Source organism: Mustelus asterias, chromosome 1 (assembly GCF_964213995.1).
Source record: "Mustelus asterias chromosome 1, sMusAst1.hap1.1, whole genome shotgun sequence".
In the NCBI taxonomy this organism is placed as follows: Eukaryota; Metazoa; Chordata; class Chondrichthyes; order Carcharhiniformes; family Triakidae; genus Mustelus; species Mustelus asterias.
Window position 1 is genome coordinate 62,631,715 of NC_135801.1, and position 23,242 is coordinate 62,654,956.

At 42.6% G+C, this 23,242-nt stretch overlaps 1 protein-coding gene across 4 annotated transcripts in view; it reads right to left on the reverse strand.

Annotated features, from left to right (window-relative positions):
• Nucleotides 1-23,242, reverse strand: part of sorcs2 (sortilin-related VPS10 domain containing receptor 2) — a 612,212-nt gene that overhangs the window by 97,664 nt on the left and 491,306 nt on the right. For all 4 annotated transcript variants that reach the window (XM_078213272.1, XM_078213290.1, XM_078213281.1 and 1 more), the window contains exon 11: nt 9,490-9,592. In XM_078213272.1, the coding sequence (XP_078069398.1) occupies nt 9,490-9,592 (103 nt within the window). The remainder of the gene's footprint in view (nt 1-9,489; nt 9,593-23,242) is intronic.

Genomic DNA, 23,242 nt, shown 5'->3' on the forward strand with positions numbered 1-23,242 from the left:
TCGTTCACCTTCTCAGTAATAAAACATTACAGAATGTAAAAGAATGAACATAAAAGTTTTGGTTTTGAGAAACTGCTGCAGTTGGGAACTCGGTGGATTAATCAGCCCCTGGACCCGAGTTTAAATCTGTCCGCACAGATGGAAAGAAAGCACGAGGTGAACTTAATGTTGGCAATGGTAGCAATGGCAAAGGGGAAACTATGCAGACGCTGCGACAACGGATGAATGAACACCGCTCGACAATCACCAGGCAAGACTGTTCTCTTCCTGTTGGGGAGCACTTCAGCGGTCACGGGCATTCGGCCTCTGATATTCGGGTAAGCGTTCTCCAAGGCGGCCTTCGCGACACACGACAGCGCAGAGTCGCGGAGCAGAAACTGATAGCCAGGTTCCGCACACACAAGGACGGCCTCAACCGGGATATTGGGTTTATGTCACACTATTTCACATAAATATTTCTGCTTTTTTCCTCCTGAGTCTTTATCATGCGATCCTAGAATCAGAATTTATGTCACACTATTTGTAACTCCCACAGTTGCGTGGACCTGCAGAGTTTCACTGGCTGTCTTGTCTGGAGACAATACACATCTTTTTAGCCTGTCTTGATGCTCTCTCCACTCCCATTGTTTTGTTTCTTAAAGACTGGATTAGTTGTAAGTATTCGCATTCCAACCATTATTCATGTAAATTGAGTCTGTGTCTTATAAGTTCTGTTTGTGAACAGAATTCCCACTCACCTGAAGAAGGGGCTCAGAGCCTCGAAAGCTTGTGTGGCTTTTGCTACCAAATAAACCTGTTGGACTTTAACCTGGTGTTGTTAAACTTCTTACAATGGTAGCTCCGACAGGGAGTTGGGAGAAACCCCAATCGTGGCCATTTGAGGAAACCTCAATTCAATGGCCATCAGCCAATTAACAACCTGGTGCAGAACATCCATAAGCCAGAGGACCATAAGTTCTCCAGTCCCAGCAGCACCACCAGATGCATGCAGGGAATGCAGAAAACCTGGATCAGCAATGATGGCGATGTCTCCAGAACTTAAATAGGTGGGTCAGGCTTGTTGGGGCCAGTCAGGCAGGCCAAAGGATGAGTTGTTGTTAAAGACAGGGGGGGTTCTCTTTCAAAAGGGGTGGCTCTCAACACTAAGGTGGCCCTCTGTGGACCACAGACTACCCAGTCAGGAAGGTTCCCAATCTCCACAGGGAGCACGCAGAGGCCTCCAGCTTTTACTCGGCACCCTTCCATGTGGCATAGGTCCAAACTCACCAGTGGTAGAAGACCACTTTAAGAGCCTCATTGGTCCCTGGCCAGGAAGGCCATCCTTGACACCCCTGTTCTTTTCTAAATGACAGTGAGCTGAGAAGGCAACAGACACTCCACTCCTTCTTTCCCTCCCCCCATGAAATCAAACGAATTCAAGCAATTGCTGTAAAGACATCCAATTTTACAAAACAATGGCACTGTTATCGATTATAGTTTTTGCTTTCTTCCTAGATGTATTTAAAATCAGTACCTATACTTCAGAACCCGTAGGCACAGAATACTGATGATTGGGAAGTTAAGTGCTGTGAAAATTGCTTCCTGATTCGGACAAATGGACCAGGAAAAAAAGGATATTTGCTACTTTTAACATTTTTTAATGCATGCTAACTTTACCTTTATTGTCTATTACTGAGGAGCAACTAAAGCTATTCCATCAGATGTCCTAGGATTAAAGATTTGGGAAGGTCCATTAGCAGGGATTGTGATGCACAATTATCCCACACTCCCAGTTCAGATGATACAGGTAGCAACAGACGTTGTGCTCCCTGTTCATCGCAAAGATTGTGATGTGCAGCAGCAGTGTGAGATGAGCATGAGTCAAAGTTAGCTTGCATTTCTTAAAAGCAGCCTGCACATCTTAAAGAGGAGGTACATTCAGGATGCAGCAGCTGGCAGAACCGTTTCAGAAATGGAATAAGACAACTATTGGAGCAGGATGCCCGGTTTATTTGTAGCTAGGTCCCATGCCTTGGAACAATGCTTTTTAAAGATGGGTGCCCAAGTCTGCCAGGAAAATAAAATGTCACCATAGTGAAACAATCAATTTCAATTTGCTCTTTAAACCTGCCTCGAGACCAATGTTTCAAGGTCATAGCTGCCTCTGGGCGTATCTAGACTTCTTGGCAGAATAGATAATGCACTAAACAGGCCATTGGAAGGTTTGGAAAGGATGAATACCACTACCATGGAGATTGCTGCTCCACAACTCTAGATCAACATACCTGAATTTTCATGAGGGGCAGCAGTCAAGTTCCATTGTCTAACAATGTATCAGAGGCATGCTAAAGAAAATATCTCACTACTTGGATAGAATCATAGAATTAGACTGCATAGAAGGAGGCCATGCCGCCCATTGTGCCTGTGTCATTTCTTGTGAAACCAGCTATCTAGTGAGTGGCATTTCCCCTGCTCTTTCCCCATGTTTTCCCCTTTTAGTCTCATGAGCTTTAAAGCTGCGAACAGATCTATTGTGTGGCAGTTCTTTAAAAGTCAATTACACAAAATTAACCTCACTACTCTTGTCAAACTATTAATTATTTCATCAAAGGGCCCTGCAAATGTTTCCTTCACAAGTAATTATCTGATGCTTTTCTTAAAAATATTATTGAATCTGTTTCTACCACCCTTTCAGGGAATAAATTCCTGATTGTGGCAACTTATTGTATAAAAGATTGTTTCCTCATGTTACTTATTTTTTTGCCGATCACCTTAAATCTGTGTTCTCTGGTTGTCGATCCTGGCTGTAGGGATTCGCTGTAGGGATCCGCATTCTAATCAGTATTCTGTAACTTGATTTTTTGTGTCTCTGTGCACTGTTTGAGAGCACATTTCCACTTCATCTGACGAAGGAGCAGCGTTCCGAAAGCTTATGGTATTTGCTACCAAATAAACCTGTTGGACTTTAACCTGGTGTTGTGAGACTTCTTACTGTGTTCACCCCAGTCCAACGCCGGCATCTCCACATTATCGATCCTTCTGCCATTGGATACAGTCTTCCTTATTTACTCTGTCAAATTGTTTATTATTTTGAAACATCTTTTCATTCTTCAACCTCATCTCCATTAGTCTAAGGAGGACAACCTCAGCTTCTCTAGCCTTTCCATATACCTGATGTTTCGCACTCCATGGTACCTTTTTAGCAAATCCCTTCTGCATCCTCTGTAAGGTCTTGATATCCTTCCTGAAGCGTGGTGCCCAGAACTGAACAAAGCACTCCAGCTGACGCCTAACCAGTGTATTATAAGGGTTTGCATATCTTCCTTGCTTTGGTACTCTTGTCTCTATTATTATACTCTTATTAATAAAGCCAAAATAATGCAATGTGCTTTTTAAAGCCTTTGCTACTTGTCCTGTCACCTTCAAAAATTTGTATTCAGACAGCTCAAGTCTCTCTGCTCCAGGTACCCTCTCCTCATTCTTTTTACCAACTGTATCACTTCACACCTCTCTTTGTTAAATGTTATTTGCCAGGTGTCTGCCCACATCTTCCTGCAGTCTATCAAAATTGTCCACTCTGTGACTACTACATTTCCTGGTTTCAAGTAATCTGCAAACTTTGAAATTATGTTCTGCGTGCTTGTCCAGATCACTAATATATATCACAAAGAGATCTGCAGAATAGTACTGTATACGTCTCCCAAATCTGAAAAAATACCATTTACCACTATTCTTTGCTTTCTGTGCCTTAGCTGATTTTGTATCCACACTGCCACTGTCCGTTTTAGTCCCAAGGACTTCAAATGTGCTAACAGGTCTATTGTTTACCCTTACCAATTCTTCAAAAGACACATGTACAACATCAACCTCACTACCCTCATCGAACGTTTCATTACTTCACCAAGGGCTCAAATTAAGCTGGTCAAACATGGATTGCCTTTAACAAACATATGCTGACTTTCATAATTTTACAACTGCCAATAAATCCTGTCCCCAATTATCATCTCTAAATGTTTCTCCACCAAGGTTAGGTTGATTGGCCTATAGTTGCCGAGTTCATCCCACTTTCTTTTTGAACAGGTATGTAACATTCGCAATCCTACTGTCCTCTGGCATCACCCTCATATCCAAGGAGGAATGGAAGAATCTGCACAAATTTTATGTCCACTTCCTTCATTAACATAGGATGCATTTCATCTGGACTGGGTGATTTTTCTAATTTGAGGATGGACTTAACATTGAGTTCAAGAACTTCACTCTGTGAAGTCTCTCCTCCACCTTCACCTCACCCATTTCCATCAATTTTTAAAAATTTACTTAATTTTTAAAAATTGTTTATTTTCATTTCTTCCATTGATTCAGTTTCAATTCCACCCCCCACCCCGCGTTTTTATGACACTTTCCATCTTTTCCCCCTTATTACTGTCTCCCCTCTCCCCATCCCACCCAACTAGGGCCATCTGTTACCAGTTTCAAGTTATCCTTTGACATACTGCTTACCTTTGTTCTGCCATTAACACATTCAGATCTCTTAATGTGCCATTATCAGCACCCTTCTTGGCCATGATCACCACCATTTACATTTCCTTTCGACCTTCTGTCCATGACATCTTTGTCAATCTCTTCTTAGCCTCCACCTATCGCTGTTCTTCTATCCAGCCCTCATAGCTCACTCCTCCCACCACCACAACAGTATAAATCTCATCCTATTTTCAGCTGTCTTCTGCTCTGACAAATGGTCATCTCGAGTCAAAATGTTAATTCTATTCTATCTACACAAATGCTGTCAGATCTGCTGAGATTTTCCAGCATTTTCAGTTTTTGTTTCAAATTCCAGCATCTGTAGTAATTTGCTTTTACCTCCTATTTGGTCTTGAATCAGTTCCACCATACCTTTGATGACCTTTTTACTATTTGCATGTTTATAAATGATTTTTAGGAAGTATGGTGACAGCTGCTGAATGTCACCAAGTGTTTCCTGGGATGGAGATGATTCATTACTGGTGGTCAGAGGATGACCTTGGACTTATTGGAGCAACATCTGATACTATGGTGGCTGATAGGATCTGCTCCTTCCCACTCTGCATTATCCACTGAGGTCTGCTTCACATGATTAACCCTGAATAGCAATCTCTCAAATCACACAGCGCTTCACTAGATTTCTCTTTCTCTGTTTATACTTGTTGGAATTCTTGCTTTTGTTATTGAATGAGCAGAGTGGCATCAATGTTCAGTTGCCAGGAGAGAACTTTTGTTTTCCTGACTGAAATGTATGCTTTAATTTATGCACAGTTGCTAATGCTTTGCTTTTCTGTGGAAGGCATAGATAAATTTCAGGAAATTAGCGGCACGGTGGTTAGCACTGCTGCCTCACAGCACCAAGGACCCGGGTTCGATTCCCGGCTTGGGTCACTGTCTGTGTGGAGTTTGACTTTCTCCCCATGTCTGCGAGGGTTTCCTCCAGGTGTTTCAGTTTCCTCTCTCAGTCCAAAGGTGTGCATGTTAGGTTGATTGGCCATGCTAAATTGACCCTAGTTTCAGGGGGATTAGTAGGGTAAATATGTGGGGTTACGGGAATAGGGTGGGGTTGTTGTAGGTGCAGGCTCAATGGGCTGAATGGCATCCTTCTATACTGTAGGGATTCTATGAAAATGGATAAGGCTCTTGAGGAATACAAAGCTAGCAGGAAAGATCTTAAACAGGGACATCGGAGGGCAAAAAGGGGCCATGAAATGTCCTTGGCAGGCAGGATTAAGGAGAATCCCAAGGCTTTTTATGCATATATAAGGAGGAAGAGAGTAGCTAAGGAAAGGGTAGGTCCACTCAACGACAGTGGAGGGGATTTGTTTGTGGAGCCAGATGAGGTGGGTGATGTCCTTAACGAGTACTTTACATCAGTACTCACAAAGGAGAAGGATGTGGTGGATGGTGAGTGTAGAAAGAGGATGCTGACATTCTAGGACATGTTGAGATAAAAAGAGAGGAGTCAATTGGAGCTTTTGAAAAACATTAAGGTGGGCAAGATCCCAGGGCCAAATAGGGTCTATCCCAGAATACTGAGAGAGGCAAGGGAAGAAATTGCTGAGGCCTTGGCCAAAATCTTTGTATTCTCTTTAGCCACAGGCGAGGTACCAGATGATTGGAGAGTAGCTAACATTGTTCCTCTGTTTAAGAAAGGCAGAAGGGACAATCTGGGAAATTACAGGCCTGTCAGCCTTACATCAGCAATGGGGAAATTATTGGAGAAGATTCTTTGGGACAGGATGTACTAACGTCTGGAAGAGAATAGACTTATTAGCGATAGGCAGCACGGTTTTGTGAAGGGAGATTGTGTCTCACAAATTTGATTGAGTTTTTTGAGGAAGTGACAAGAAAAATTGACCAGGGCAGGGCAGTGGATGTTGTAAACATGGACTTTAGTAACACCTTCGATGAGGTTCCTCATGGCAGGCTGATACAGAAGGTGAAGTCATATGGGATCCGAGGTGAGCTGGAACGATGGATACAAAACTGGCTTGAGCATAGAAAGCAGAGAGTAGCAGTAGAAGGGTACTTTTCTAACTGGAGATCTGTGACAAACAGTGTTCCACAAGGATCAGTGCTGGGGCTTCTGTAATTTGTAATATATATATAATATATTATATATATATATATATATATAGGAAAATGTAGGTAGTCTGATTAGTAAATTTGCAGGTGATACAAAAATTGGGGGAGTAGTGGATAGTGAGGTAAATTGTCAGAGGATACCATACGATATAAACTGGCTGGAGATCTGGATCCAAAAATGACAGATGGAATTTAACCAGGCAAATGTGGGGCGATGTGATTTGGAAGGTCCACTGCAGATGGAAAGTATAAATAAATGGTAGAGCCCTTAGAAATATTAGCATACAGAGGGATCTAGGTGCAGATCCACAGATTCTGACAGTAGCAACTCAGGTGGATAAGGTGGTCAAAGTGGCATATGGCATGCTGGCCTTCATCGGTTGGGACATTTGAGTATAGGAATTGGAAAATCATGTTGCAGCTGTATAAGTCTTTGGTTAGGCCGAATTTGTAGTATTGTGTACAATTCTGGTTGCCACACTACTGGAAGGATGTTGATGCATTGGAAAGGGTGCTCAAGAGATTTACCAGGATGTTGCCTGGTTTGGAGGATTTGGACTATGAAGAAAGGTTGAACAAACATGGATTGTTTTCATTGGTGCGTCGGAGGATGAGGGGGGACCTGTTAGAGGTTTACAAGATTATGACAGGCTTGGATAGAGTGGATAGTCAGAGTCTTTTTCCCAGGGTTGAAGGGTCAATTACTCAGGGGCATAGGTTGAAAGTGAGAGGGGGAAAGTTTAAAAGAGATGTAAGGGGCAAGTTTTTCACACACAAGGCGATGAATGCCTGGAGCACGCTACCGGAGGAAGTGGTGGAAGCAGATTCTATAACAACGTTCAAGAGGCATCTGGATAGATACATGATTAGGGAATGGAGGGATATAGACCATGTCAAGGCAAGAAAATATTAAATTAGAGAGGATGTGTGTTGGCACAGAGTTTGTTGGCCGAAGGCCTGTTCCTGTGCCGTACTGTTTTCTTTCTTTCTGGGCAAATAGTTTTTCCAACACCTTGTGCTGTTTGCATGGAGACCTGGAAAACAGCTGATTCAGAGATTGTTTAAATCATCAATGACTCAGTCACTTCCACACTGATGCTGATCAGACAGCCAAAAGTGAGCGTGACGAATGTGCAAATGCGTGTGTTCCTACTCCCCTCTGTGTGTAGCATTCTGTGAAAGCAACTTATGTGCACTCCATAGTGCAAACAACAGAAGGCTCTGTGTGGCTGCTGCTTGCTTAGGAGTTGCTCTGTGTACTCAATGGCCATTTGCCCTATTTGTATGGAACTGTGCCCATCATATGGTTCTTGTTTTATTCTTTAATGGGAAGTGGCTGTTGTTGGCTAGGCCAGCATTTTTTACCCATCCATAATTGCCCTTGAGAAAGTGGTGTGGTGAGCTGTTTTCTTGAACAGCTACAGTCCATGTGGTGTAGGTACATCCACAGTGCTGTTAGGAAGAGAGTTCACAGGATTTTGATCCTGCAATGGTGAAGGAATGGTGACATATAGTTCCAAGTCAGGAGGGTGTGCGACATGGAGGGGAACTTGAAGGAGCTGTTTTTCCATACATTTGCTACTCTTGTCTTTTTGTGGTAGAGATCACAGATTTGGAAGTTGCTGTCGAAGGAGCCCTGGTGAGCTACTGCAGTGCATCTTGTAGATAGTACACACTGCTGCCACTGTGCGTGAGTGGTAGAATGTGCGAATGTTAAAGGTGGGTCGATAGGATGGCAATCATGCGACTTGCTTTGTCCTAGGTGGCTTGGAGTTGCAGGCTTTGGGAAGTCAAAAACTCAGTTTCTCACTGCAGAATTCCTAGCCTCTGACCAACTGTTGTAGCCACAGTATTTATATGGCTGGTCCAGTTAAGTTTCTGGTCAATGGTGACCCCTAGGATGTTGTTCATAGAATCCCTACAGTGCAGAAGGAAGCCATTCAGCCCATCGAGCCTGCACCGACAACAATCCCACCCTGGCCCTATCCCCATGATCCCATGTATTTATCCTGCTAATCCCCCTGACATCAAAGGTTAACTTAGCATGGCCAACAACCTAACCCGCACATCTTTGGAGTGTAGGAGGAAACCGGAGCACCTGGAGGAAACCCATGTAGACACGGGGAGAATGTGCAAACTCCACACAGTCACCCGAGGCCGGAATTGACTGGCGCTGTGAGGCAGCAGTGCTAATCACTGTGCCACCATGCTGTTTATTATGGAGAATTTACCAATGGTAATGCCATTGAATGTCATGGGTAGATGGTCAGTTACTCTCTTGTTGGAGATGGTCATTGCTTGCCACTTGGGAATGTTACCTGCCACTTCTTAGCCCAAGCCTGAATGTTGACCAGGTCTTACTGCATATTGGTATGTTTCAATATCTGAGGAGTTGCAAATGGTATTGGACATTGTGCAATCTGTGATGGAGAACTAACACAACATACAATACTGTGCATCAGAGGAAAGCATTCCCAGAGGGACAACAGTACCATGAGAAGTTGCCAGGCAAATGTCATAATTTTTTCACAAAGGGACAGTGTTCCTCTATGCCAAAGACAACTTCAACGGCTTTATCAGAGAAGCACGTGATTGCAATATGAAAGGACTGGTTAAATATGGCGAGGTTCAAGTTTCCCTGGTGAAAACAGTGAGAATTGTTGCTGCTGATGACAGAGGAAAAAACTGAACTATACTTTCAAAAATAAGTGCAAGCATCTTCATGCTGGCCCCCAACACGAAGCAAGGAAGTACGATGGGGGCGCCCCTGATTGAATGTTCGATGAATGCATAAGTGTTCCATTCAAGTTTAAAAACCATCCCAAAATATCTTTCAGAGAAGAAACTTTAAAAAAAAGTGATTAGCATTAAATATAACTTATCCAAATAAAATAATTTTACCTGCTCCCATAATAAGTCCTGGTGCAGAATCTTTTGTGTGAACAGTACCTGATACATATGGGTTGTCAGCCCAACGCAGGTGCAGATGAACAGAGCATTCAGGCTACAGAAAAGACAAGCAATAAATTCATATTTTAAAACAATTCATTTAATTCATTACTTTGCAAGAAACACATTCCTTCACCTATATTTCTAAAATTTTGGAACTCGTTTTCAAATGACACAACAGAAACCAAGAAACAATACCAAGTGAGATATCTTAGCCAATAAAGTTTTCTAATTTAGGCTAACAAAATTCCCAACATATTTTACTGAATTCGAGCTTTGACAAAGGATCATCTGGACTCGAAACATCAGCTCTTTTCTCTCCTTACAGATGTTGCCAGACCTGCTGAGATTTTTCAGCGTTTTCTCTTTTGGGTCCTGAATTCAATATTGGAGGCTGCACCTCAAGATGTATATTGTGACATTGGAGCGGGTGCAATGCAGATTCACCAGAATGTAAGGGTAATATTACGTGGTCAGGTCACGTTGCATAAACTTGTCCAGTATTACTAAGTATAAAAGGTTGGTGGGGGGAGCTTATCAAGGTGCAAGATTGAATGCTGAAACAAACACAAAGGACAGAATTTTTCCAAAAAAAGATGAAGTGTCACAACAGTGAGAATACTGGAGTGATCCATGCCGGTCTTTCAGGCATGCTCTCCAATGCAATCATCCTACACTCAGTCACTTTTTGGGAGAGCGGGGAGTTGGGCACCAGTACGGGGTGCGGGGGAGACCTAAACATGCCAGTGAGCCCAAGCTTCAGAGGCTTGGGGACCGTTTCACAAGGGTGTCCTAATCTCTCAGTGCACTGGGACCCCTCTCCCCACAGACATCAGGAACCCACTCCCCTTCATTGGCAGCATGCCCTCCCCCCTCCCAACATGGGTCACTGACATCGGAGTTCTCCCAATGGGTTTCCCTGCCTGACCCCCGACATGTCCCATCATGAACCCCTTCATGATTCACCCCTGAATAACTCCCCCTGCTTGTCCCCCTCTGCACAGACCCCAGTGACAGGATCAGGCATCCCCATCATCAAGCCCACTCATGCCCCACCCCTACTAAGGCCCTACCCCCTTGGCACTGCCTTTGGCACACTGGCAGTGCCCAACTGGCACTGTGTGTCAATTGTGCACTGCCAATGTACCAGGTGGGCACCGCCCAGCCGTGCTCCTGAACACCCGTGGGCTTCACTGGCCTCAGAGCCCCCTGGCATGGCCATCGCACCTGATTTCCGCTAGTGGAGACCAGTAGTGAATCTCACTGTTCTCACACCGCGCCCAAAGGTCAGAAGATCCCGAGAGCTGGGCATTGAATGGGCTATGCATTAACTAACACTTTAAATATGCTAATTGGCCTTGTACCCTGTGTTTGTGAGACCTGGTTTGTACAATTAGGAAGGGGCCGGAATGATTGTAAACTATTTGACGCTGGTTATGAAGCTGAATTTTAGGCGCACACACTATTTTCTGGGATCGGAGCGAACTGTGCAAAGCATGGCGAGGTCGGAAAATGGTCCTCAAAGATCCCGTTTTGGACTAATGGCATGTAACACCCATTTGGCTTACAGAAAGACAGATTCATATCTCTTTCTCGAAAGTTACTCTGAGCCAACCACAGCAAAAATAAAAACATCACAACAATATACACTATGCATTACTAAAATACAGAGTCAAAATAATTTTGTATTGCAAAACTCCCAAACAATTTGCTGTTTCTGAGAACTGTAATCAATAAGATTTCTCATTGCTGACACTAGTCATACGGCATAATATGCGGTCTAGTGCCAAATACATGAAAAAGGTACAGTGCCCTCATAGTAAAGGCTTTTTTTTCCTGTGATTTACATATTCTAACCCAAAAATCCTGATTTAGATTATTAACTTGTGTAATTTGTGCATTGTCTGCACGATGCTAAAGAAAGGTTTACTGACTGTAGAGTATTCGGTTTTCTATTGCTGGCTAAGATCTTCATAGTATCCATTTAGAAAGCTTATCAGAGTATTTGATAAGTTAAACTGGTAAGCTCAAGTAGGTTGCTAAGTGAGGTGCCTTGCTTGCTTAGATGTACGCTTGATGTCCACAGCTCCTTGCGATGTTTTAGGTTTTTAACATTGCTGTTCTCTTTGGGGTGAGCATTAAATACCTCGCGAGTAAGCAGACTTCACAGAACCATAGGGTCAGAGTGCAGAAGAAGTCCTTCAGCCCATCTGGTCTGTACTGACACATGAGAAACACCTGACCTACCTACCTAATCCCATTTACCAGCACTTGACCCACAGCCTTGAAAGTTGTGATGTGTCAAGTGCTCATCCAGGTACTTTTTAAAGGATGTGAGGCAACCCACTTCCACCACCCTCCCAGGTAGCATATTCCAGACCATCACCACCCTCTGGTTAAAACATTTTTCCTCATATCCCCCTAAGCCTCCTGCACCTCACCTTGAACCGATGTCCCTTCGTGACTGAACCTTCAAGTAAGGGGAACAGCTGCTCCCTATCCATTCTGTCCACGCCCCTCATAATCTTGTACACCTCGATCAGGTCGCCCTTAGTCTTCTCTGCTCCAACAAAAACAACCCAAGTCGATTAACCTTTCTTTATAACTTAAATGTTCCATCCCAGGCAACATCCTGGTGAATCTCCTCTGCATCCCCTCCAGTACAATCACATTTTTCCGATAATCTGGCGACCAGAACTGCACATAGTACTCCAGCTGTAGCTTCACCAAAGTTCTATACAACTCCCAACAGGACCTCCCTGCTTTTGTAATCTATGCCTTGATTGATAAAGGCAAGTGTCCAATATGCCTTTTGCATGGCCCCACTTACATGCCTTCCACCTTTAGAGGTCTATGGGCAAACATGCCAAGGTCCCTTTGTTCCACAGAACTTCCTGGTGTCATGTCATTCATTGAATACTGCCTTGTCAAATTACTCCTTCCAAAGTTTATCACCTCACACTTTTCAGGGTTAAATTCCATCTGTCACTTATCTTCCCATTTGGCCATCCCGTCTATATCTTCCTGTTGCACAAGACACTCAGTCTCACAGTTAACCACCTGGCCAATCTTTGTGTCATTGACAAACTTACTAATGCTACCCCTCACAGCGTCACCTATGGCATTTATATAAATGATTAATAATGAGGGCCTCAGCAAAATCCCTGTGGTACGCCACTGGATATTGACTTCCAGTTACTAAAGCAGCCTTCTGTCATCACTCTCTGTCTCCTACAACTGAGCCAATTTTAAATCCACCTATCGAATTACCCTGTATCCCATGTGTATTTGCCTTCTTTATAAAGCTCCCAAGTGGGACCTTGTCAAAGGCTTTGCTGAAATCCATATAGACCACATCAACTGCACTACAATCATATACACATCTGATCACCTCCTCAAAAAAATTCAATCAAATTTGCTAGGCATGACCTCCCTCTGATAAAGCCATGCTGACTATCCCTGATCAGCCCTTGCCTCTTCAAGTGGAGACAGATTCTCACCTTCAGAATTTTTTCCAATAGTTTCCCTACCGCTAACATTAGACTCACTGGTTTGTGGTTCTCTGGCTTATCTCTACAGCCTTTCTTAAATAGTGGAACCACATTAGCTGTTCTCCAGTCCTTTGGAACCATGACCAGAGAGAAAATAAAATTTTGGGTAGGACCCCTTGCAATCTCCTCCTTTGCCTCCCACAGCAGCCTGGGACACAATTCATATGGACCTTGAGATTTGTCCACTTTGAACCCTCCAATACCTTGTCACTCCAATTTGTTCAAGAACTTTGCAGTCTCTCTCCTGGAGTTCCATACCTTCATGCTCATTCTCTTGGATGATGATGGATGTGAAGTATTCATTCAACACTCTACTGATGGCCTCTGGCTTACCCATAGATTGCCATTTTGGCTCCTAATAGACCTTACTCTTTCCTACTGGCCCTTCTAGGGATGGGCAATTAATGTTGGCCAGCCAGCGACACCCATGTCCCACGAATGAATATTTAAAAAAAGTGTTCCTTTGTGTGTTCATCAGGATGCAAGGCAGCATTGGAGAATTACTAATTGCTTTCACTTTAAACTCAGTGCCAACATCAAGCTGTTTGTGACCAGGTGAAGCATGAGTCCGGTATCATTTAGACAGTTTAAAATATCACACTTGGCAACAGGCCTAAATCTCAAGTTTAGATTATTCCCTATTGCTGCAGAGAGACTTTTTTTGTTGTCTCTTAAAATATAAAGTCCAATTACAAATCATTTTAAAATTTGAGAAAAAAACCCAAAAATGTCATTTGTCTATTTGTGCTGCATCTGTAGTGTGAAATTGAAAATAATTGACAATCTAATTTGAGATTCCCTGGGCAGAAAGCCAAATTTAAAACAATGAATACAATAACAGTAATAAATTTGTGAACATATATATTATTGATGAATAAAGCACTTCAAAATTGTAATTATACCTTCAACATGTCGGTTTTCAAAATAAGCTCCGACATCTAATATCAATAAATGTGCAACTCCTCATTAATTATTACTTGCACTTAACACCCACAGATTCTAGCTCTATTCAAAACAATTGGAGCGCCAAATCGGTCCTAAATTTCCCAGAAAAATAAATAAAACCAAACAGAGCACAAATAGACTTGCACAAAAGCAGAATGCTTCAATGCAAGGGTAAATATGGCAAGATAGCATTCATCCAATCTGTTATTGCTTGTTTAATGTCTCTGCAAATTTTGACTAACGATTTCAATTATAGACTTTCATGTAGTTCCAGTAGAGGAGCACATTATGCAATACCCAAAGGTAAATGGGCCACTCATAAGCAGTAACTTGGCTTTCTTTTGCCTACTTTGTGCAAGCAGCAGCGACGTGACTATTTACAGCTAAGCTGTCTCAGCCTCCATCGAGATACATAATAAAACACTATTACTTGGATATGGAGGGATAGACTAACTCTGCTATACCCTCCTGGACTAACTTGCATTTCATATGCATGGTAAGCAGCTGGCCTTGATTCGGCCACTAGATGGGAATCTGCCAAAGATAGAGTGGATATAACATACAACAAATTGACAGCTTTTTAGGAGCTGCAGCAGATATGAAAAGAAAAAGTAATTGGCAAGATGCAAGTGGTGGCAAATTGGTTCAATGATTTCTGATCTGCCCCAAGATTGAATGGGGCAAAAGAAATGCTTTCCAAAACAAAATCTGAGGCAGAAAATAAAATCTGTGGGTAACTGCGTATAGTAATCACAAAGTATTCAAATTCCTTCCAATATTTCCCGAATTCTCTCACAGCTAAAGATATCCTTGATGTTCCCTTCCTAGGAATTCAAGGTCTGGTAAAGCTGCACAAAATAGGAGGGAAGAGGGTAGCCCTTTAGGACTCAAGAAGACGTACCCCAAAATGACAAAATAAATAGAAAGGCCTGAATTAGTTTTGTTTCAGGGACAATGGGAACAATTTAAAACCCCTCCCCCCTCTCAGTGCCATTACTTACCTCTTTTTTTCATATCTGCTACAGCTCCTAAATAGCTGCCAATTTGTTGCAAGTTTTATCCACTCTATCTTTGGCATACTCTCAGTTGGAGCCATAATCAAGGCCAGCTGCTTGGATTTAAAGCCCCTCCCCCCAGAAGCCAAGCTGTGGTACTTAACCTGGACACACCACATTCCTGTCTACAATTTAAAATTGAGAACAATGACCCAAATCTTCAGGTCTTCAGATTCTTGGAGAACAGACATTTGGTCAAAGCGGAGCTTCAGGACACTGGAAATCCTGACTTGTGGAAATTTCCCAGGAAGTTTAAACTTGTGAAGGCCAATTCCTCATCTCCCCTCAACTATGCTTGTTTGTTACCAACCCTGAGGTAGAGTTGGAGACTTGGGTCAGATCCCACATACCTTACCTGGATGATTACACAGGAAATGTTAGACAGTTTGAAACCTGGTCCAACAGTTGCTTAACTCCATAATTGACCCTTCACCGACCACCCAACTACCACCCTGACCCGAGTATGCCTGACCAGACCTGACCACCTCCAAGCCCAAACAGACAAAGCCATCAGTTTGTTCACCTGACTACTGTCCGATCACCAAGCTGCCTACCCACTCACCCACCTACTCAGCTACCTACCTCACCCATCCGACCCACTCACCACCTACACACCTCATTGAACCTATCTCTCCAAGCCACCCTACCCAGTTGCCTATCTCATTCACGTATCCACATCAAACACGTATCACCTCACTATTCACCTGTTCATCCACTCGCCATTCATTAAAAGACTAGACCTTTAAATTTACCAGAATACTGCAGCTAGTGCCGTAAAAAGGGGGTGTGTCCTCTCTTCCCCCAATTCTGCTATCTTCTAATGGAGTTCTCTGGGTGACGTTGCGCTGCGAATTTGACAGCCAGGATCGGAAGATCCTGGAGGTAATGCCCAGCAGTGTCAGGTTAGGAGAATCTTTGCACACAATGTCACTGCTTGGAAGATTCAGGCCAATATCCCTGGGCAGGGTTAATGTTGTTTACCATGCCCAGAGGACATGGGAGCTGATGTGCAAGAAGACAGTAAACCTTAAACAAGCTGCCAGGGTAGATGGTGCAAAGAGCTTTCCATAAGTATTTTACATATTTATTGCAAATCTGTGAGATACCCAAAGACAATCCTCATTACCAACAATGCACATCAATTCTCCAATAGGACATAAATTCAGCTGAAATCTTTTGTACATATACATTAAGTAAAGGTTAGCTAGAGCTAATTTCTGCAACACAAACTGACTGGAAGATGAAATAAGCAGGATGGATGATGGAAAACCAGCAGATGAGGTGCATCTGGATTTCCAGGATGTATTTGATAAGGTGTCACATAAGAAGATATTGCACAAGATAAGAGCGCATGGTGTTGGGGTTATTATATCAAAATAGATAGACAATTGGCTAATGAATAGAAGTCAGGATAAATGGGCCAAGATTGACAAATTATTACTAGTGAAGTGCCACAGAATTCAGTTCTGGTGCCTCACTCTGACTTGGATGAAAGGCTGGAGTGTACTGTAACCCAAGTTGCTGATGATATAAATCTAGGTATCACAGAATCGTTCCTATGCAGAATGAGGCTATTTGGCCTATTGTCTCTACATTGGTTCTCCAAACGAGCATTATGACGTACTGCCATTCCCTTGCCTTTTCCCAAAACCCCTGCCTATTGTTTATCTAATGCCCTCTTGAATGTCTTAATTGAACCTGCCTTCAACACACTTCCAGGCAGTTCATTCGAGACCCAAAGTGTTTTCTCACATCACATTCACTTCTTTTGCAAATGACCTTAAATCTGTGCCCTCTTGTTCTTGATCCTTTTACGAGCAGGAACAGTTTCACCCAATCTGCTCCATCCAGCCCCCCTCATGATTTTGAATAGGTAAGGAAGTAAGTTGATAGGAGATCACAAAAAGTCTGCAAAGGGATTTGGATAAGTTAAGTGAGTGGGCAAAAATTTGGCTGATGAAGTATAATGTGGGAGAAAGTGAGGTTGTCCACTTTGGTGGGAAGAATAGAAAAACAATTTATTTAAATATAGAGAGACTGCAGAATGCTGTGGTACAGATGGATCTGATGTCCTCATACATTAATCACACCACGTGGGTACAACATGTGATTAAGAAGGCAAAGAGGATGGAGTAGAAAAGTAGAGAAATCTTGCTGTAACTGTACAGACCATTGGGCGAGACCACACAGTGCTACATAGAGTTTTGGTCTCCTTATTTAAGAGGTACATGTCTAGATTAGAAGCAGCTTGCAGAATGTTCACTGGGTTGATTCGTTGGATGAAGGATCACTGAAGCACAGTATTGTTACAGCACAAAGGGGGCAATTTGGCCCCTTCTGCCTGTGCCAGTTCTCTATAGGAGCAATTTACCTAGTGCCAGTCCCCCACCTTCTCCCCATAACCCTGAACATTCTTCTTTTTCAATAACAATTCAATTCTCTCTTCAATGCCTCCATTGAACCTGTCTCCACCACCTTCTCAGGCAGTGCATTCCAGATCCTAAACACTTGCTGCATGGAAAAGCTTTTCATCAAGTCACCAACCTCCACTAATGGGAACAAGTTTTTAAAATCTATACTCTGTCTAGTGCCCTCAAGATTTTGAGTACCTCTTATCAATTTCTTCTGTTCTCTCAGGAAAACAAGCCCAACTGTTGTCTTATGAAGAAAGCAGATTGAGTTTATACTCAATGGATATCAGAAGAATGAGAGGCGATTTTATTGAAACATATAAGATTCTGAGGGGCTTAATGGGGTAGATGCTCAGAGGATATTTTCCCCTTGTGAGGAAACCTAGAACTAGGGAAGCACAGTTGAAAATAAGGGGTTTTCCATTAAAGATAGAGATGAAGAGGAATTTCTTCTCTCAGAGGGTTGTTAATCTTTGGAATTCTCTACCCCAGAAAGCAATGGAAGCTGGGTCATTTAATATATAGATAAGGCTGAGTTGGACTGATTTTTCATTGGGCAAGAGAGAGTTAGCTGTCAAGGGTTATGGGGGGAAGGCAGGAAAGTGGAGTTAAGGTCTCAGTCAGACCGGCCATGAACTTATTGAATGAAGTAGGCTCGAGGGGCCAAATGTCTTACTCCTGCTCCTATACCTTATGTTCTTAACTGCATGGCCATTCTATCCCCATGTCCATTGCACATTTCCTTTTAAAAGTAAAACATTTGAAGACCAGTTTTTACTTGCACAATAAAATGAGTCTTGCTTGGATGAGGCACCATAGAAAATCTTACCAACAAGACCATCAATGAAACATAAGAAACCACAGACCTCCTGCTATTACCATCGTGTCTTTGTCAATTTATGACCCATTTCTCAGTTCTCTCCCACATGGGCATGTGGAAAAACATTACAGACAGTGGGATGTATTTTTACCTTTAGCAGTTGAACTTTAAGTAATCACTTGGGCAAAGCACTTAGAGGAAAATCAGATCTGGGAAGATCACAAGTCAAGCAACAGAGTCAGTTTGATATTTTTCTCCATCAATTATTAGCAACTCCCAATTGCAATAACTTATTTACAGACTATCAACTTATTGCTCGTCAAATGAAATTACAGCATGCCTTAACAGCGTTCTCTCGTTTGAAACCACTTTTCATGACAGCCCTAAAGATATCTGATGCCCAGGAATTTTCAAGCAATAACCACTCATGACTAAACTAATCTGAAGTAAACTTGGAGTCTCCACATGGCGTGAACATTACTAATACTAACCATGCCGTCCTCTTGAAATTGAAATTACGATTACAAAATTATTCTTACATTTGCATCGATATTGCATCGATAATTTGAAAAAAAAAGGTTACTGATTATCTGTTTGAAAAAAGTTTTCAGAATATAGTAGGTCCTCACTTAGCATTATATTTGCATTCCTGAAAATGGGAGGGGCAGAATCCTGCGGTTGTGGTCCACATAGGTACCAACAACATAGGCAAGACAAGGAAAGAGGTTCTGCATAGTCAGTATGAAGAGCTAGGCTCCAAATTAAGAAGCAGAACTTCAAAGATAATCATTTCTCGATTATTAACTGAGCCACATGCAAAATGGTGTAGGACAAATAAGATTAGAGAAATCAACGCATGGCACAAACATTCGTGTGGGAGAAGTGAATTCCAGTTCATGGGACACTAGCACCAGTCCTGGGAAAGTGGGATCTGGGAGGAACAGTGGCACAGTGGTTAGCAGTCCTGTCTCTCAGAGCCAGGGACCAAAGTTCAATTCTGGCCCTGGGTGACTGTGTGGAGTTTATATGTTCTCCCCATGCCTGGATGAGTTTCCTCCGGGTGCTCTGGTTTCCTCCACAGTCCAAAGGTATGCAAGTTAGGTAGATTGGCTATGCTAAACAGCCCCTTAGTGTCAGGGGATTAGTAGCGTAAATACTTGGGGTTACAGGGATAGGACCTGGATGGGATTGCTGTTGGTGCAGACTCGATGGGCCAAATGGCCTTCTTCTACACTAAGGATTCTATCATTCCATGTACCACTGGGATGGTCTACATCTGAACCATGCTGGGGTTGATGCACATAACTAGCAAGTCACATAACTAGGAAAGTAGAGGGGGTTTTAAATTGAAAAGTGGGGGCAAGGGATCAAATTTGGGAAGATGTGGTAAAATGTAGAGTCAAGCCAAGAGAGAAAGGTACTAATATGGGAAATGATAAACAAATCGTGGCAGGCAGGGACAGAGAGTACAAATCTAAGAGTAAATCAGGAGGTAAGACTAGATGCTACAAAAATAATTAATGGACAAAACTAAACACTCAATATCTAAACACATGTAACATTTGAAATAAAATAGATGAACTGATTGCGCAAATAGAAATAAACAACTACAATCTGATAGACATTACAGAGACATGGTCACAGGATGGCATAGATTGAGACCTGAATATTGAAGGATACATGATGTTTAGGAAAGGCAGGAAGCTGGGAAAAGATGGCGGGGTGGCTCTTTTAAATAACGATGGTATTAGCACATTAAAGAGGGATGAACTATGTTCAGAAACTAAGATAAAGAAGCAGTTTAGGTTCAGATGAGAAATGATCTGTATGGTAGCACAATGGTTAGCACTGTTGTCTCAGCGCTAGGGACCTAGGTTCAATTCCAGCCTTAGGTGACTGTGGAGTTTGCACATTCTCCCTGTGTCTGCGTGGGTTTCCTTTGGGTGCTCAGGTTTCCTCCCACAGTGCAAAGATGTGCAGGTTAGGTGGTTTGGCCATGCTAAATTGTAAGGTGAACTGATAAAGGTTTACAAAATCATGAGAGGCATGGATAGAATGGATTGTTAGAGTCTTCTTCCCAGGGTGGAAATGACAATTACTAGGAGACATAGATTTAAGGTAAAAGAGGGAAAGTTCAAAGGAGACGTGAGAGGCACTTTTTCTTTTGCACAGAGGGTGGTAAGTACCTGGAATTCGCTGCCAGAGATGGTGGTAGAAGCAGACACAACAGCAACATTTAAGAGGCATCTTGACAGTACATGAACAGGCAGGGAATAGAAGGATATGGACTGCATAGAGGCAAAAGGTCATTAGTTTAGGAAGGCGTATTGTGTCGACGCAGACTTGGTGGGCTGAAGAGCTTGTTCCTGTGCTGTACATTTCTTTATTTATTATAACTGTCCTTGCTGGCCTCAAGAATGTCAAGCTGATGTTCTTGCCTCCCAACATTATGACTAAATTTCAGTCAATGGATCAGAATAATTAGAAACCTGAAAACCCATTATCAATGGCAACTGATCTCTCAGGTTATTGAAACTATCAATAAGAAGCAGGAGTACAATCTAACAAGTCTAGAGGCCATGTTCATGATGAAGAAGGTGTGAAAGATGGTGATGCAAGCCACAATTGCTGCCACCACGTTGGGTTCAGCCAGGTTATAACTGCACAAAACTTTGAGAATGGGAAGGAGCAGGATGAGGCCAACCAACCCTATGATGAAGCACTTTTCGCTCGTCTGCAGGAGGCCAGCATGAAAATTCCCGCAGAGACAACCATGGCAACTTACACAGAGTGGGACAATGTCTGCATGACTGAACTGACAAATGATGCAATCTTAGATGCAGTGCATTCTTCAACCATGGAGCATGAGGACCCTGAAGAATCTGATGACCATCTGCCAGCCGATTTCCCTAGCTGATGTGTCAAAGGTCATAGACATGCTCCAGAATTTTGCGCTGCAGCGTGAAAACATGTTGGACTGCACTGACAACACAATGAATTTTATTATGCTTGTCCAAAAAGTAGCATGCTGAGCAGCAAAAGATTATGGAGGTTTTTCCGAAGCCAATTCCGACATTTTTCATGCGAAGCTCTGGCCTTTTACAAGGTTAGGCCATCGTAAGATGTGAACAAATTGAATAAAGACTTTCACTTATTTACTGCTTTACTGGGTTTGCATTAGAATCGGTTGCTTTTGACAGCTGCGTTTATAGGCATATCCATTATATTACAATGAACTTGCGAGAATGGGGCTCCTCTATTCTCACAAAGCTCTGCTTAATACAAATTTGTGGGTGGATCCCCTAGGATAAGGCTCATTGGGATTTTACTGTAGATAGTAAATAGCTAATGCCCAGTTCTGATCCTTGCACCACTCGATTAATTACATACAGCCTGGCAAAAGAAAAACGATCCCTTTCTTTCTACTCTCAGTTTTCTATCTTCTAACCAATTCTCTATCCATGCTGATATATTACGCTCAACATAAAGTTTAAAGTTTATTTATTAGTGTCACAAGTAGGCTTACATTAACACTGCAATGAAGTTACTTTGAAAAAATCCCCTAGTTGCCACACTCCGGCGCCTGCTTGGGTACATTGAGGGAGAATTTAGCATGGCCAATGCACCCAACCAGCACGTCTTTCAGACTGCAGGAGGAAACTGGAGCACTCGGAGGAAACCTATGCAGACACGGGGACAACGTCCAGACTGCACTGACAGTGACCCAAACCAGGAATCGAACTCAGGTCCCAGGCACTGTGAGGCAGCAGTGCTAACCACTGTGCCGCCTTTAAACTTTAAAATTTTAATATTTCCCTGAAGATTCCTTATAGTGAGATTGCTAATTAACCCGGTCTCATTACACTAAACAAGATTTAAAATAGCCTCTTCCCTGGTTGGTTTTATAACGTATTACTCTAGGAAACTGCCTCAAATGCATTTCATGAATTCAAACTCCAAGCTACTTTTGCTGATTTGATTTGCCCAAGATTCAAGTGCTTCATGGAGTGGTCAGTTGGGCAGAAAAGTGGCAAATGGAATTCAACCCAAAGAAGTGTGAGGTGATGCACTTGCAGGGGTCAGAAAAGGCAAAGGATTAGACAATAAATGAGATGATACTGAGCAGTATACAGGAAGTGAAAGATCTTGGAGTGAATGTCCAAGATCCCTGATGGTAGGAGAGGCTGATAAAATTCATTAATTTATTTGAATAAAGGAATGGAGAGTTTACGCTGGAACTATATAAAACATTGGTTAAGGCCATAATTTGAGTACTGTGTGCAGTTCTGGTCACCCCATTACCGAAAGGATGTAGTTGTATTAAAGAGGATATAGAGGAGGTTTAGGAAGATATTGCCAGGGACTGGAAAATTGTAGCAATGAGAAAAGATTGGATTTGCTGGGATTATTCTCCTCGGAACAGGAGGAGGCTGAGGGGAGATTTGTTTGAGATGTACAAAATTGTGAGGGGCCTGGATAGAGTGGATAGGATTTACTTCAGCAGAAGAGTCAGTGGTCAGGGGGCAGAGATTTAAAATGATTGGAGAGGAGATGAGGAAAAGCTTTTCACTCAGAGGGTTGTGGGGATCTGGAACCCACTGCCTGAAAGGAAGTAGAGGCAGAAACTCTCAACTCACTGAATAGGTGTCTGGATATGCACCTCAAGTTTTGTAACCTGCAGAGAGGGTTATGCACCAAATGCTGGAAAGTGGGATTAGGCTGAGTGGCTCATTCTTCAGTCGGTGCACACACGATGGGCCATATGGTCTCTTTCTGTGCTATAAACTTTCTATGATTAATGCAGTGCCTTTGTTACAAGCTCCAATTATTCCTTGCTTAATGCTTTATCCAATAGTATAGCTACCGTTAACTTATAAACTGCTCCCCCATTGGCATTTTCTAACCTTAGTTATTCCTCATCTC